This window comes from Apis mellifera, linkage group LG15, assembly GCF_003254395.2.
Source record: "Apis mellifera strain DH4 linkage group LG15, Amel_HAv3.1, whole genome shotgun sequence".
NCBI lineage: Eukaryota > Metazoa > Arthropoda > Insecta > Hymenoptera > Apidae > Apis > Apis mellifera.
In genome coordinates, this window is record NC_037652.1 from 7,906,777 (window position 1) to 7,923,437 (window position 16,661).

General features: G+C 36.3%; 1 protein-coding gene and 1 long non-coding RNA gene across 5 annotated transcripts in view; one reads left to right on the forward strand and one right to left on the reverse strand.

The window, feature by feature from the left end:
• Positions 1–3,141: 3,141 nt before the first annotated feature.
• Positions 3,142–16,661, reverse strand: part of LOC409611 (disintegrin and metalloproteinase domain-containing protein 10) — a 134,399-nt gene continuing 120,879 nt past the window's right edge. For 2 of the 4 annotated variants that reach the window (XM_006563614.3, XM_006563613.3), the window contains exons 3-15: positions 14,903–15,097; positions 8,483–8,781; positions 7,323–7,469; positions 6,737–6,885; positions 6,409–6,643; positions 6,150–6,324; positions 5,888–6,065; positions 5,639–5,816; positions 5,293–5,526; positions 5,061–5,177; positions 4,825–4,989; positions 4,580–4,706; positions 3,142–3,774 (exon numbers count right to left, since the gene is read on the reverse strand). In XM_006563614.3, the coding sequence (XP_006563677.1) occupies positions 3,611–3,774; positions 4,580–4,706; positions 4,825–4,989; positions 5,061–5,177; positions 5,293–5,526; positions 5,639–5,816; positions 5,888–6,065; positions 6,150–6,324; positions 6,409–6,643; positions 6,737–6,885; positions 7,323–7,469; positions 8,483–8,781; positions 14,903–15,097 (2,363 nt within the window). In that variant the 3' untranslated portion in view covers positions 3,142–3,610. The remainder of the gene's footprint in view (positions 3,775–4,579; positions 4,707–4,824; positions 4,990–5,060; positions 5,178–5,292; positions 5,527–5,638; positions 5,817–5,887; positions 6,066–6,149; positions 6,325–6,408; positions 6,644–6,736; positions 6,886–7,322; positions 7,470–8,482; positions 8,782–14,902; positions 15,098–16,661) is intronic. The other 2 variants (XM_006563615.3, XM_006563616.3) reach the window with 2 other exon arrangements.
• Positions 9,808–14,617, forward strand: LOC102656786. The gene is made up of 2 exons (XR_001705741.2): positions 9,808–12,817; positions 13,087–14,617. It is a non-coding gene; the product is annotated as an uncharacterized LOC102656786 (long non-coding RNA).

Sequence of the window (16,661 nt, forward strand, 5' to 3'; positions counted from 1 at the left end):
TCAAGCTTGTATTAAAAAATAATAAATAATCGTTTTACCATCGTGATACCATGAAAATGATATATATTCAAAATCATGTCATAATAAATTTTTCACGAAATAGATTTTACGTAGTTAATATATTAAAAAATTTGTTCGATATTCTCTTTTTTCGCTACTTGCATTACTACGAATGGCAGTAAATCGTACTCATGGATTCATTATACCATGAAACATCGTTATATCAAACCATATATATATATATATGTGTGTATATATATATATATATATATATATATATATAAATAATACAACATTAAATTGTATAACGAACGGACGAGCGATTACGAATGGGACCAAACGGAATCCCTTTGCATCTATAATGCAAGAAACTTGAAAAACTTGTTAAATTAATCTATCGTCGAACGATCCGTATCGGTCCACGCTGGATCGCCGCTAAAAAAGTCATCGCCTTAAAAACCTAAGGGCTCGATTACGCTCGCTTATTCAGGCATTCATCATCCTTTATAATCCTTCCGTCCCGATTACAAAATACAAGATAATATTTCGCTATAATACAGATTTGATATAAAAACAAGTATTTTTTTTTCTTTTTGTATTCGCTTTTACCATTCGTTATGGTTATATAATTATCGTTTATGTATATATATATATATCGTTTATGCTATATATATATATATAATATCAATGTATGCGCACAGTTCAATACTCTCTCTCTCTCTCTCTCTCTCTTAATTTCTTTCACGCCCATTTACTCTTTCTTTCTCTCTAAATCTTCCCTTCTTCCTTTCTTTCTCTCACATATGTCTCTCGCATATCAGCTTTCGCTATGATCCACTTTTTTTTATAATAATCACATTGCGACTATTGTACATGATCCACATGATCCGCAAACTCGTATTTTTTTTCTTTTTTTTTTTTTCTGCGATTTGGCAGACAACACCTCCTTTTCTTTTCTTTTCTTTTTTTCTTTATCCCTGTTCAATATTCCTTCCGCGTCTTGCAATCTAACTAGATAATAGATTTAAAAATTTTTTTTTCGTTAAATTTTCTCATCGTCTCTAAATAAAATCTATCCGCCTTCCAGTTGTAATATAATAAACTAGCTGCCGTTATAATAACGTTGAACAGTGTTATAATGACATTTCTTTTTTTTTTTTTCTTTTCTTTTTTTCGAACGTCGAACGAGAAAAAATACGTGTAACAACGCGCTATAAAAGATTAAGGAGTATTATATCAAAAATATCGGAAAGAAATAAAAAAAAAAAAGAATTGATTCGGACATTTGACATATTCATTATTACAATATCACTAAATTCGTAACGATGATGATGATGATGATGATGATAATGATCATCGATTTGCATCTTGCCCCGGATAGAAGAAACGCGTGGAAAGAACTGGATTAAAATTTTAGCGCGAGAAGGTAAGAGACACGAGGGACGAGTAAAAAAATTCAGTCGATCACATATAATATTTTGGCGTTTCGAAAAAAGGAAGTGTATATATATATATCCGCTTGTATATTCGATTCTGTGCTCTCTCTGCTGTGTGTTGTGTTGGGCACGGTGCCAATTTCTCCTTCGGTGTGGCATATACGAGTATGCAGCAGTGTGTATACAAATATGCTGCTTGAGCCCATATTTTATTATTAAAAAACATCTTTTTTTTTTTTTTTTATATCTCGAAAGGAGGGCTCGTCTTTGGTCCGCTATGCGCCATTTCGTTTACGCGCGTTTACGGTACAGCCCCCTGATAATTGTAAAGTTAAAAGTTAAAAAAAAAAAAAAAAAAAAAAAAAAAATAAATCCGTATATAAATATAACTTATAACAATCGCGATAGCGGAGATAAATTATCATTTGCAATAGATAACTAATTAATAATAATAATAGCCATAATAATAATAATAATAATAATAGTAATAGTAATAATAATAGTAGTAATAGTAATAGTAGTAATAATAATAATAATCAGCATAATTATATAATAAAATCGATATTGTTCCACATTATTCACATTTGGAATAATCATTAATGAAATATCGCTATAAAAACTTTTTTGTCCATACTTTTTCTCCCATGTTCATAATCTCTTTGCTCATTTCAATTGGCTAATAAAAATTAGTATAAGAATATTTAATATTATTAATTATTATGCTACAATGGTAGAGATCAAGTAAATGACCTGCAATAGTTTGGTAATGGTAAACGCGTTTTTTCGCTGCGGAAAGCGGTGATGTATAATTAAAAATATAAATTTTAAAGTGATGTAAAAATAATATTTAAAGATTTAAATTAAATAATGCTTATACACTATAACTTATACATGTATATATATTTATAAATATATATACATGTATAAGTGCGTTAAAAAATCGTATTAAATATTTTGGCATTACTTAATTATAATTATATTTACTTATTCAATAAAGTATAATCGAAGAAACTTAACTTTGAATAAAAGCACATCCGTTTGGTGGAAGAACTTTGAAATAAAAAAAAAAAAAAAAAAAAAAAAGAAAGAATATCTTTTAAAATCTCGTACTATACATAGAATAACGTATAATAACAATTGCGTATATGAGTTAAAAGGCACAAGGTATGTTCAATGGGAGCTTTTCAAAAATTACGATTATCATCCTAACACTTATTCCAAATATATATTGTCGTCTCCGTCCTCCCTTTGAACTTCCCTTTCTCTTCTAACCAACAGTCTCCAAGTGTAAAAGTATATATATACACGCTTTCCGAAGCGAAAGAAGACACGCAAAAATTCGACTTCATCGCAAGAAATCGAGGCGTAAACACTACTATGCAACCTTGGCCATATATAAATGTTCTTAATAATATCGAACGACAAAAAATACGTTGCGCGTTCAATATATATTATCGCAATCCAGCGTTGTCCACAAGAAGAAATAAATCCCCCATAATTCGGTTTGATTCGGTTTGGTTGACGGTTTACATTACACAGAAGAATTTCGTGGGCATTGAAGAAGAAGTTTTTGTCTTACAAAAAAAGCTTCGCAATTTTGATCGTGAAAAATACTTATTGGCAACACGAAGAAATTTGCAGGAAACATTTAAAAAGTTACGAGTTTACACAATTAAAATCGTACGATAATATTTTTAGTCTTTTAACGTCTTTTTCTTTTTTACGAATTTTTACGAATATCTATCACGTTCACAACGCTGTTCGTTCGTTTCGTTTTTTTTTTTTTTTCCCCGCAACGTCGATGTCCCCGTATATTATACTTTGCTGATAAAAAAAAAAAAAAGAAAAAAAAAATCAACGTCAAACGAGAAGTCTCGATATATCACCATTGATCATATATATATAATACACTTCACCAATTTATACAATTTTCCGAACCGGTAAGTCCCTTTGCGCGAGTTTACTTTGAAATGAGAGCTTCGATACTTTCAAATATATTCGATTACGTCGTAGTTGATATTCCCTTCCATTGATTTGATCGATCTTGATCTTGAGAGGAGATATACAAGATGTGGATCGGCTCGTTTCACAGTTTGGCATTAAACAAGTGAACAATTTACGGTGCAACGTCGAGCGTCCCGTCCCTTGTTCTCGGTTGCAGTTCTCTAGGATCGTCACACCTTGTTGTGATGCCTCATCTCGTAGGCTGAGGCCCTCCCCCCTCCCCCGGAGCCCGAATAGGCGCCTGCGTACAATTCGGGATGGTTGGACCGGGCGTAGTTGGGTGCTGCGCTGCCGCTGGGTGGCGCACTAGCTGTGGGAACCGAGCGATAGCCTGCTTACAATTTAGAAAAGTAATTCAATTGTAAAAAAAAAGAGAAATATCGAAGCGAATGGAACAATGTACCAATGTACCGAGAAGTACTATAGATTATTAGTCACTGTCGACTACATTGAACTGGTGAAATGGTGGAGTAGTTATCATCTATATTAAAATCATGCAGTATAGTCGTCCTATATAGTAGTAGCCTTTTAATCATCAACCAAGATACTTCTACTCAATCAAAATCATTTTGTCATCCAAAAGCCATATTTCTATTTCTCAAAGATACTGATTGAAATGATTATGCGAAAATATGACGATGCGAAAGCGGAATAAATAAATATGTAGTATTACTGTATTACTTTGACATTAACGATCGAATGAAATTTTAATAACGATGGCTTTCGTCGAATGGTTATAGAAGAGAGATAGGAGCAAATGCAAGAACGTCGCAAACGTTGAAACGATCGGAGAAGAATATTAAATGAAATTTCTATTCGTGGATTTGCTTCTATCAAGGGTATAGAGTATAGGCCCCAGCTCACCTCTGTAGGTCATAGAACGATAGTATCAGGTAGTGATGCGCATCAATCAATGCGAGGAAGATGCAAACAGGAAAAAACATTGATATAGTTGCAGATCACACAGGGACAAATACATAAAAGCAAGCTTCTTAGCTTGAGTTTAATCCATATTTTACCAGCTAATATACAAACGTATCACGTACGTGTTTTAACAACAAGCAACATTTATCCAGGATCAAACTCGAGCAACGATAGCTGCATTGAAAGAAGCGACCAAATTTATTTGGTGAATTTACCTTTCGGATAATACTGAGCACCTCTACCCTCTCCATAACCGTGAGAGGGTCCCCTTGTACCATGTCCTCCTTGACCTTGTCTGGGAGGTATACTTCTGGGACCTGCTCCACCTCCGTGTGGATGTCGCTGTGAAACGTATTTTATTATTTTAAATTAATCAAACCAACGATTGATTAAAACAAATATAGTTTTATATCAATATTTTATCCTAGTTTTTCCTTCTCTTTTATTTCATTTTATATACCATTCTTCTCAGAGTGTTCATCGGTCTTCTTAGAGTATCGCTGATACGTCTGGCCGGTGGTTTCTTAGGATTACTCGATGGAGTGTGAACGGCGCAGCACTTGATGAACAACCCCATGAAAATAATGAAAGCTATTCCCATTAACACTGCCGCCCACCAGAATTCCTGAAAAAAAAAAACGATCTTATTATTATTATTATCGATATTATTATTCTACATTCAAATTTACAACTTACAGTTATCCATTGTGCTACTGTACGCAATGTATCCTTATTGAATAAAAGATTTTTCAATCTGGCTAATGGTCCTTCTGCGTCAACGGCTCTACACTTCAAAAATACATCACAATATCCCTAAACAAAAAAAAGAAAAAAAAAAAAGAAAAGAAAAGGAAAATACGAAATTATTAATCGGTTAAAACAAACGATACATTTGTTACACGGTTGTATTAAATTAGAGCTTCTTTACTTGAAAATTATCACAAGGTGATCCAGGTCTGAGGCTGATTCCACCTTCGGGTAGACCGACTACGTGCGCAAATTCGCTGGTGCTACGGCAGGTCGATGGATCGGTTCCATTTTGGCAGGCTAATTCGCACAGTTTACGTTTATCGATGTTTGGAATTACGTTACTCGTTAAAAAGCACTCGGTCAAGTTCCATTCCAGGCAAATCGATCCCGTACACTCTCCGTTGATGCACAACTGTAAGGAACAAAATTATCAATATATATATTATCACAAAAGAGAGAGAGAAAGAAAAATAAAAGACGATCCATCGAATGACAGTACAAAAAAGAAAGTGTTTCTTCTTCACCTGAGTTCCCTCGTTACATCTAGTCTTATTGGCTCTTGGCAACGGCGGAGGGCACTCTGAGGATCGCCCGTTACACGTTGAATTGTAACTACAATCGGATTCAGCCTTGCATTGAACGTTTTTGGAGAGGGGAACGAACTGGCAGGATTCGCTCGAACAACAAGGCCCTTGGCTGGGACTGTGGAAGAGAAATGACACGTCAGATTCACAGATCAGATGTCACCTATGCTAACATGCATCGATCCATACCTGCATTGGGTTCCGGATTTTCTGGTGCAACCCTTGGCCGTGTCGTTCTTCATTTTATCCAAATCCGATATCTGCCTTGGATAACAACACTTATCCACGCATTCGTTGTCGTCGTACCCGCAATCGCACTCTTCCCCGGCTTCAACTATCTTATTACCGCAGAAAGCTCCAGCAGAGGCTGTTGCAAAAAATAAATTGGAACAATAAGATCAGCGAACAGAACTCGTTGTATGTAAAGTATCAACCGCGGTTTACAACACACCGGTGAAACAATTTTTCTTCTTCTTGTCTTCTATGGCGTCCAACACGTTACTGATATTCCCTATACTGCATTTCGAAAATTTGCTGTTGTTCGGCCGGTCCCCGCTCGTCGCAGAAGCAAACATGATGTAATTTCCGTGGAGGCCACCCGGCCTACACTCGGGTGGAAAATCGTGCTGCAAATGAAAACGAAGTTAGTGCAAGGAAAGTAAGAGAAAATGATAGGAAAGTTTTTAATTAATTAATTAACAATTCCTTACAGGCGATCCAAAATTGTGCCCTATCTCGTGGGCCAACGTCAACTGCGACACTTTAGGAGGCACTCTGCTGTTGTAATTGACGAAAGTGATGATCCCGGTGTTCAAGGATCTCTTGGTGGACTGGTACATCCCACCGACCGTCTCCGTATACGTTTTGTATCTCTCGCAAATGCCACCGGATGCGCCAGATGCGGATGCTACCCAGGCAAGACCAAGAGTACCGCCGGTAAAATCTCTGTTAATAATACAGCCGGTGGTGAATCTGTATTCCGAGTATGTTGAGCATCGTATGTATATTTCAAAAGACGCCATTCTTTCTTTTGCGTACCTGTAGGTGAACACGTACGCGAGGCAGAAATCCTCGTGGTTGCCGAGCGAATGCAAATTTAAAAAGTTACTGACGTCGATGTTCTCCATGCAGAAAGGATTTGGCTCGCCGTACGTTTGTTGGGGCGTGCACGCCGTGTCGTCGTCGATCTGCGGTGGTCAAAGTGTTTCTCATTAGAGGCGAGACCTAATTTTTCAGAGATACACACAGTCGTTCGCAAAGAAAAAGAAAAAAAAGATTAAACTTTTATCTCCCACCTTGTGAAGTTGAACGAAAGTTCGAAATCTAATTTTAAACTTGCGCAATGCAATCATCATTGGCATAAAAAAATTAAACTTTTACTCGGCGATGTAAAATTTGTCGAAACGAGTCAACAGCTGCCGATTCAAAGTTTGCGAAATCTAATTTTTTTAACTCGTGATGATCGTCCTTTGCAAAAAGGAAAGAGAGAGAAAGAAAGAAGAAAAAAATTAAAAGTTTTATCTTTTTCTTCGTCTTCGAGTCGGGTCAACCAATTCGAAAAGCTCGAAGCTTTTTCCAAAGACTTTTCGGGAAGGAATCAGATCGAGTAATTTTTTTAAATCACCTTTATCCGTTGCACCTCGAACTTGATGTTTCTATGCTTGATCCTCCCGTCGAATCTGGTGTCTCTGTAAATGTAATTCACCGCGGTGACGTGATGCGCGATCAGAGACAATATCTCCTCCCTGGTCTTCTCCGCGTCGTGGTGTAACTGAAAGTGAAAATCAGCGAAATGAGACTCTTCTGTTGTCAATCTTCCTTGAAGGAAAAATTTCTAAAGGAAAGAACGAGCTTTCGATCGAAAAAAGAATTCAAAGATGAAGATAAATTCCTCAAACAGAGAAAGGAATGTGTCTGGTCTAACCTCTACGAAGAAAATGCGAAATGAAATTACGCTATCTCTTATTACGAACATAACCGTTTGAAGCACGACGAGAGAATGGCGGGTATTCGGCAACCGCGCAACGAATTACTAGGGAATTTCACGCTACAGAAAAGAAGTAGACAATCCTTGCTCCAGTAGCCTTTTTTCGCTCGGACGAATCAACAACTCGAGACACGATTTTCTTGGTTATGTTCTTGGTGAATTTCTTACGTATCTGATTCAAAATAATTTCACACGCAAATTAACGTATATTTTATGTACTTTTTACATATAAAGAAGGAATGTATATCGTTTTGTTGATGCATGCTCGATTTGTCAGAACAGTATCGCAAAATATCTTTCATCTTATTTCGTTGAGAGTAAACTTTATAATCCTTTTTAAGTCCTGTTAACAACGCGCTCTCACATTAGCCGTCCATTATTCTTATCCTTTTTTACACCTCTTGCTTCTCTTCGTTTCTCTTTACCGTCAATTTCTTTACGAATAGAAATAATTTCCTCAAATTCAACAACGAGAAATCAAACTCATTTTCGCTTGAAGCGATTATCACGTCTCACGAAAATCCAAAAACTTTAAAAATAATATTCTTATTGATCGTGTCGAACTTGAATCTTTATTTCATTAATATCATTCTACGCTTCGTTTATGATTCGACAATAAATATTGTTCAAATCGAAAGTGATGGCTCTGATCATTCGAGTGCAAAGAAAATATCGAACCAATATATATTTTCTTTCTAATAAAAATCCGCCGCTCTTTTCTTATCTTAAAATTTAAACTAAACTCGATGAAACAACAAACGGAGAGAAATCTTTTGACAAATAATTTTGATATCTACCTGTTCCGATATGTGTCTCCATATCAGGGGATCGGTTTGAATGAAAAGGGAACAAGTGTTGTTCTTCTTGTCCTCCTTCGGCCTGGTCGCCCTCCGCGTCCTCCTGTGGCCAGGCTCGTTAGCTTCCCTCGAATACTTGTGCCCGGGCGACTCCTGATCACCGTTCCACGGTTTCGCCACCGGCGGCGGCTCGGATTTCTTCTCGGTCACCGGACGTTCCTCGTCCGGTTCCGCGGAATTTTGTATCCTGTCCATCCACTCCACCACGTCGTCGGTGATGCCGCAACCTCCCGTTTCACCTTTAAAAAAAAAAAAAATTAACCGCGCGTGGAAGAAGAAACTAATAGAATTTCCTTCCCGATGATATCAATCTTCCGTTTAAAATAAAAAAATAATAATAATTAATTAATACACGTCGTGTCGCTCGTGGAAGAAGAAATTAATCAAATTTCCTTATCATCCCAGAGTTGGAAAAAGTCTCGAATAAAAATAAGTTAAAAATAATCTCAAAAAAAGTTACTTGATCGGGTTACAAAACTCGAGAATTTAGTTAGTCGAATCCGTTCCATCCGTGTAATCTCACCGGTTTCATGTTCACGTAATTATTTCCAATTATCATTATTCACGTTTCGAAAGTAAGCAAGAATTAAATTTTCCCCATAATCCATTTCAAATTCGAATTGATTTAAAAAAAAAAAAAAAAAAAACACTCTTTTCGAAAGTTTCTATCTATAATAAAAAATAAATTAATTGTACGAAAGGACTTTAATTTGTAAATTATTTATTAATAATATTATTAATATAATAAATAAATTATTAAACTACTTTAGCATAATAGTGCATTAAATTTAGGATTTAATTATATTAATTTTTGAGTTAATAAATAATAATTTGAGTATTAATTAATTTATTAATTTTAATAATTATAGTTTTAATCAGAGTTGCATTTTTAACTTTATCAGAACGAAAAATTTTAGGATATATTCAAGATCGAAAAGGACCTAATAAAATTATATTATTTGGTATGTTTCAACCTTTTAGCGATGCATTAAAATTGTTATCTAAAGAATGGTTTTTTTTTTAATTATTCAAATTTATTTATTTATAGACCAATAATGATATTTTTTTTATCTTTGGTTATATGAATTTTATATCCTTGATTTAGGTTAATATATTTTATGGAGTTTAGAGTTTTATATATATTATTTAGTTTTGGGTTTAAGAGTTTATCCTGTATTATTTGTTGGATGAATTATTCCATGGTAAAAATAAATAATCCTAAGAATCTGAAAAAAAAAAAAAAAAGAAAAACACCGAACGCGTACGTTTACGCTAGGCTCGTCCTCTGCTTGGCTCCTCCTCGTTCGCTGGAAGAGGAAGTATGATTTCACACTCGTACGTAGGCGGGTGACCACGTCCTCAAAATAATGGGATCGTCGTTACGGACGATACGACACCCAAGGGGAAGCGGTTAAGTTTGTCATTACGAGGCGCATTATGCCGGCGCATCCGCTTTCGCAGACACAGCTCCTCTCTCTCTCCCTCCCTCTCTTCCCCTCCCCGCATTTCGAAATTACGCGAATAATTAAACTGCGCATCGCCACTTCCGCTGCGACGCGTTATAAACTTGCCCGGCTGGAAACGATCGTGCGTTCTCGAATAATAGGCTCGTTCTTTGATGCACGATAGAACGAAAATTTGCTGTTTCATGTCGTTTATTGTTATCGTCGATGACGAATTTTTCGGAAAAATTGGGGACGAGATAGAAGGAAGTTGAAATTTGTAAAGGACAAGAGAATAATTAGCATTTTATTCTTTTTTATCTTTCTCGACGATAAATTTAAACTTCTTAGTTTAAAACTAATGAGTTTTAGAACGTGAATGGATTTTAAATTTCTTTTTTTTTGTATCGACTTGCAGTAGAACAAAAGAAAGAAAACTTTAAAATTTTCAGGAATCAAAATGTGCTCTTTCCATTGTGAAACATGAATATATTTTAAATTTCATTAATAAACTTTGTTATGTGACGAGTGACGTAAATTGGATCTCTGTGTATAAAAATTTTTAAACCAATATTTAAACGAATGATTTATAATTTATAATTATAGGGAAATCTATAAAATGTTGCAACGAAGAATCGTAATATCCATAATTTTATCCCCCAAAAAACTTCCAACTTTGTAATCTTTACGAATCGCACAAGATCGAGCATCGTGTTCCACAATCCAAGTTATACATTACAGCAACCTGTGTAATGAAATTGAAGTGTATAGACAGGTCCAGATAACCTCGCATTAATCTCAACGAGAGAGAAAGAGAGGTTAGGGAACGTAGAGAGTAGCGATTTCGAATATTTATATGGACCTAATGCCTCACCGTACGACGATCGATAATTCGAAAATTCCCTTGTATCGCGCGCACAACAGTTTAAGAACAAACCGATATTGTCAGACCAGGGGATAATTGGAGCGGTCGATGCTGGTTTTATCGACGGGTTAACCGTGAGCCGCGAGGTTTAATGACTTGGCGTCTTGATGTGACGATATTGGCTAAACTTTATTGATACTACCTACGAACTTAATACAGATTACCGTTACACGAGGTAAAGATGGGAACGTTTTACCAACATCGGTGAAAATTCTTGGCGAAGGATCGATCCTGTAGAGAACAATGTTTCGCCCGATCGTGATCGAGTGGAAAATAATAAGAATAATACGATTGTGAAAAAAACGATTACCGACGGTGCTAATAGAAGAGAATAAATGGGAGAAAGTCGCGGTTATCGATTGATGGAATTGAAGATTTTAAGTAAGAACGACGATCTCTTTGTTCTTCGATTGTAATTGTAACGATGTTGGATTGAATTGAATCGCAGGTTTCAGAATACTGTACACGGTATCTCTAAATACGAGGTTACAATACCTGATGTGTAATGTTAGTACATACTGTTTTATGACGAAGGTGATTCGCGCGATATTCATTATCCAACTGGATACTATTCCATAATAATGGCCCGATACAATGGAATCGCGTGTGGTATGAAATATTAGCTCGTATCACGTGAAATTGCCGTTTTTGAAATTAAAAACAATATATTTTCGAAACTATAATCTTTATTCGATCAAAATATGAGCTATTAGTTTTAATGACGTTTTCTCAATTGACGTATTCCATTTTTACAAAACTTCATGGTTTTGAGAGTGAATAAATTCTTCGAATGTTGCGATTACAGCTTCTCGTCGAGTATTTCATTTTTTAAAAACAAAAAACAACTGAAACCCATTGCATCCAAATATCATTGGAGCGGGTGTTGTTCGTTGGATTAGCTTCTATTTCGCCTTCCAATTTATTTTTGTTTAATATGGATCTCGATCTAGCTCGGGGCTCATTTTCAAAATTCTCATTTCCACATCTGAATTTTTTAAACTGCCGCCGAAAACTAACTTAATATTTTGATATGCTTCGGCTGGCCCAAATTAAACAGGAATAATATTTTATAAATTCGTTCAAAAAACAGTCAAACCAAGATACAATACAAAAAAAGAACTTATTTTACGCAAAGAAAATATAAGAGGAATAAAAATACATTAAAACAAATTATAAGTTAAATAAAATTTAACAAGATACGATTAATCGATCATTTATTCTGAAATTGGCAATTTCACGTGGTATAATCACTTAATATTAATAAAATATGCGTAAAACGCGTGTAATTAAATATTCTCCACAAAAAAAAAATAAAAAGATCGCATATATGTGAATGGTAGAAAATTCAGAATGGAAAATTAATTTTCCGGATTCATAATATATACACACATATATACCTATATATACACGCATATATCTGTATATCCACGCGTAAACAGGCAAAGATGACGTGAGTTTGTCCGCGAGGAGTGCAATATGGACGAAGAGGGGGGGAAGGGCACGATAAATATTATACGCGATACCGGCAACTGTTTATTTAAGCGTCGGTTATTTGCGCAAATGCTATAAACATGGCGGAGGTTGCGCTGGCTGAAATCCACACGTCGCCATCTATAGAGAACAGATGTGCGAGTGTGCTCCATACGTGTGGCTACGTCTAATTCGGCGACCAGGCGAATATCTTCCAGCTTGTTATTCCTCGGTACAAATACAAATAATACAAACCCGTGAGAGAATAGAATCGTTTCACCTTCCTCCTTTCGCGAATGATATCGCGAATGGAGAGTGGAATCGGCCATATCGACCCTCGTCTACACCTTTTCCCGAAACGTGTAATCTCTTTGTTGGAATGAATTGGGATGGAGCGGTTGCAACGGCTACACGAATATACGAAAAGTAAATATTCGGGTACGGTTATTTTCTTTTATTTTCGTTCCTTACGATTCTCTCTCTGTTCTTTCTTCTTTCCGAGTGTTAAATTCCTGTGTGCTAGACGACTTTTTCAGTCGAAGGTTCGAAGTGATTTTACGTGACAAGTGTGACATATTTATAAATTAATATCGCGCTCTCAATCGAAGATCCAATAAAATCTAGCATAAATCATTCGTTACTCTACCGAGATTCGCTTCTCGAGCCCCAAAGTGTTAAAATAATTTTCAATATTTTGTTATTCAAAGTGAAGAAAAATCGTGGAAAATTTGAGAACTCTAGAAGAAGGAGAGTATACACAAAATTATACACACTAAGGTGAAAACACAATGGAACGGAGGAACAACGTGGAGCAAATGGAGCGGAAACTGCAATGCCCTCCAGTCTGAATCAACCGGTACCCTCGTTAGCCACTCTAACTCCGTAAGTCCTCGAACCTCGGCCTTCTCTAGCCACGCTATTTGTTTGAATTTCACTCTTCAACCATGTTTGTGCGTATATATCCGTGTACAAAACGCACTTGTGCGCTACTATATTCAATATACTGCAGCGGTTTACGCGGTGTATAGTTAAGGCGGTTCGCTAAAAACCGGTACACGGTTGGATGCTCCTTTAAGGATGCCTCGTAACGAGTCAACTAAACTGTGGTGTTGACTAGACTCCGGTGGAAGGGATAGAGGCCGCGGAGCATCGCGCGGTAAAGGGGGGTGTCCTTCCAAGTGTGTAAACACAGCCTCGCGAATATTACGAGTTGTCCGTTACGAGATATATCTATACATGTATTGTGTCGAACTTTGTGGATCTTTCTAGACTTTCACCGACAGGCGTGAAAATGTTAGTGTGCAAAAATTTCGGCCGAGGCTCGAGTTTATCGAGTTACCAGCAATTTAATTTTGCGCTTGTAGGTAGGCAACCATAGATGCGGAACTGTGCGCAGGGCCGTGCCGTAGTGGATTGGGGCCCCCCGTTTACCGTTTCACGATCATTTTATAAACTGCGATCTTTTTGAAACGAAGTTATCGAACGTCTCGTAGGATTTTCTCGTGTGTATCTATTGAGAAGAATGAGATATTAAAGTATTGTTAAAGGCGTTGTAAGGTCGGTTAATGTCACTTAACACGCGTCTCTTGTTTCTTCTTATTTATGGATCCATCGAAAAAGTTATTTATGGATGGAATAATATTGATAATCGATATTCGTTGGGATTGTCATTTATCATTGCGGGAATGGAATAGTATTTGATTGTACAGAATGTATCGTAATAATATTACAAATCGGCCCCTTTCGGAAAAGCATTTTATCGATCCAGCTTAACGATTTTTCCTTTTTTTTTTTTCACGAAAATCTCGTTTCCTCGTATCGAACAAACGAAATTTTTTTGTAAACAAAAAACGCGTGCTACGTAAACACGCGAAATTGTACGGCGAAAGTTTTCAACGGCGACGATTAAAAGGGATTTGCATTTTATATCGGATTTAATACGCGAAAACTGCCGCTTCGACCTGCTATCGTGGAAACGCGCGCAGCCACGTAATTAAAATTAATTATAGCGTTTCATTAACACGAGCGATAGCACAATGCGCGATTCCAAGCGCATTAATCGTAATAACCCAACCGGTCCGGTCTTATGTAGTTATACGCCGTGTGATGTAACGGTTAATTCCGTTGGAAAATTCTATCGTTTGTCGTGCTTCTACGATTACGTCATGCCATACGTTTTACTTTCTTTCTTTCCTTCTTTTTTAGCCACTTGACTTAACTTGGCAACTAGCCAAGCTTCGTTCGAAAAATTATCTTGATATATCGGACGATGATGGGCAAAATTTAATACGTTGAAATTACGAAGAAAAAAGTAATTGCTTAATTCGAAATTTTTTAACTACTTATTTTTAAGAAAATTCGGAGAATCTTTCAATAATAAAGAAGATAATATTTTATATTTTTTTATATCGGTTTCACGTCTTCTTCTTAATAAGAGTTTTCGACTATTTTTTTTCTAACGCTTCGTATTATTCACAATGAAATTGTGACGGAGAGAGAGAAAGAAAAAGAGATTCGATTTACCTTTTCGAAGATGGGCGTACGGATCGTCCACGTTATTCTCATGATAGATGACGGAATGCAACGTGTCATTTATCTCGTGCGGCGGGAAGTAATAGTACGCCTTTTCCACGTACCACGCGCCACCTCGGGGCGATATGATTTTCCCGTGGAAAACGCCGTCGCTGATACTTCCGAACACGTGGCTGCCGGGCTCGCCTGGAAAAACGAATAAAATAATATTTCGAACAATCGAATCAATCGCGTTTGAATAATTTTGGAAGAGGGAATTAAAATATTCGATTTTTATCGTAGCGTGTTAGAGCGAGGAGTGGAGAAGCGAGGAGATAAATCGCGAGGGAGTTGTGCACATAGTTCACACGGTTCTCGACAGTGTGTTATTTCGAGTTTCTTTGAGAATTGTATTCCACGGTTATAAATCCCGGATGACAGGTTTGAACAGGTTAGATATGATACGGTACTTACATGCAAGGATGGTATAATATCGATATTTCATTCCTTTCTTGGAACTAGAAGAAAACTAAATTAACTGCGACATTTTTGTGCGTTTTGAAGTTAGCCGATATATTTTAAAACGATATTACGTGTCTCTGTATTAAAAAAAATTGTTTAAAAATATAATATTATCATCGGAAGATCGATGATAAATCAGAAAACACGAAGGAAACAAAGGTTGATGAATAATATAAAAATCTATAATTTATATTTATATTTACTTAAAATAAAATAAAATAAATATATATAATAAATTTAAAATAAAAATTCTTCTTTCTTCCGTTCCTTTAAATAATTATAAAAAAATTAGTCTTTAAAAAAATAAATAACTATAGAGTTGCACGAAAATATATAATAATAATAATAATAATAATAATCCTTTCCGAGACTAACTCTTCCCTTACTATTTATAAAACGGAAGGGAAAAATCGGGGCCAAGTGTCCTTCAATGTCACGAATATTTTAAAATGCTTTTTTTCTTTTTTTTTTTCCCTCCTGTATTTTAAGAATCGGAATAAAAGATCGAGCTTTTTCTTTTTTTTCCCCTCCCCCCTCTTCCGGTAAACACGTAGACGTAACCAGGTCGCGGCGGGAGGGGGGAGGGCGCGAGCACAAAAGTGAAAGATAAACAGTTTCCAACAGCCGGCTCGAGCCAATCCATAATTTAAAATGTCCCCCCGTGCACGAACTATCGTAAATTATTAGAGTGGAAATAAAGGTCTCACCCGGTATCTGTACACGCACTTTTGCGTGCCACACCTGCGGGTATCGCGGGGTATCACGGTTTAAAGAGAAGAGATATAACCGCCGCGGTGACTGTACAACCGGTAAAACGGTACTCCCTCCGCTCGTGGATAAAGTTTTCGAGTGTAACGCTTGAACGGCAAAGTGGTGTTGCGATTTACATGCGCTATAGAAAGCTCGACACCACTGTGTATCGTGTAAGCGAAGTCACTCAACCCATTACCACATTTTCACCTTTTACGCGCAGGCGTCTTTGTAACAACGTTGCGATACCTTGACCTTAGACACGGTCTTTATAATTTTCGTGGAGAAGGTTCAACGATCGAGTCCACGAGTTCTCATTTGTTACATCACTACGCGCGTTATTTTTATTAAATTATAGAATAAGAAACACATACGAGAACAATTATATTAATGATGTGGAGTAATAGATAAAAGTGGGAAAAATGTGGAAATTTTAAAAATTAAAATGATTTCGCATATAATCTAACTCGTAGCGACTCGTAGAATGAAACGGATAAGA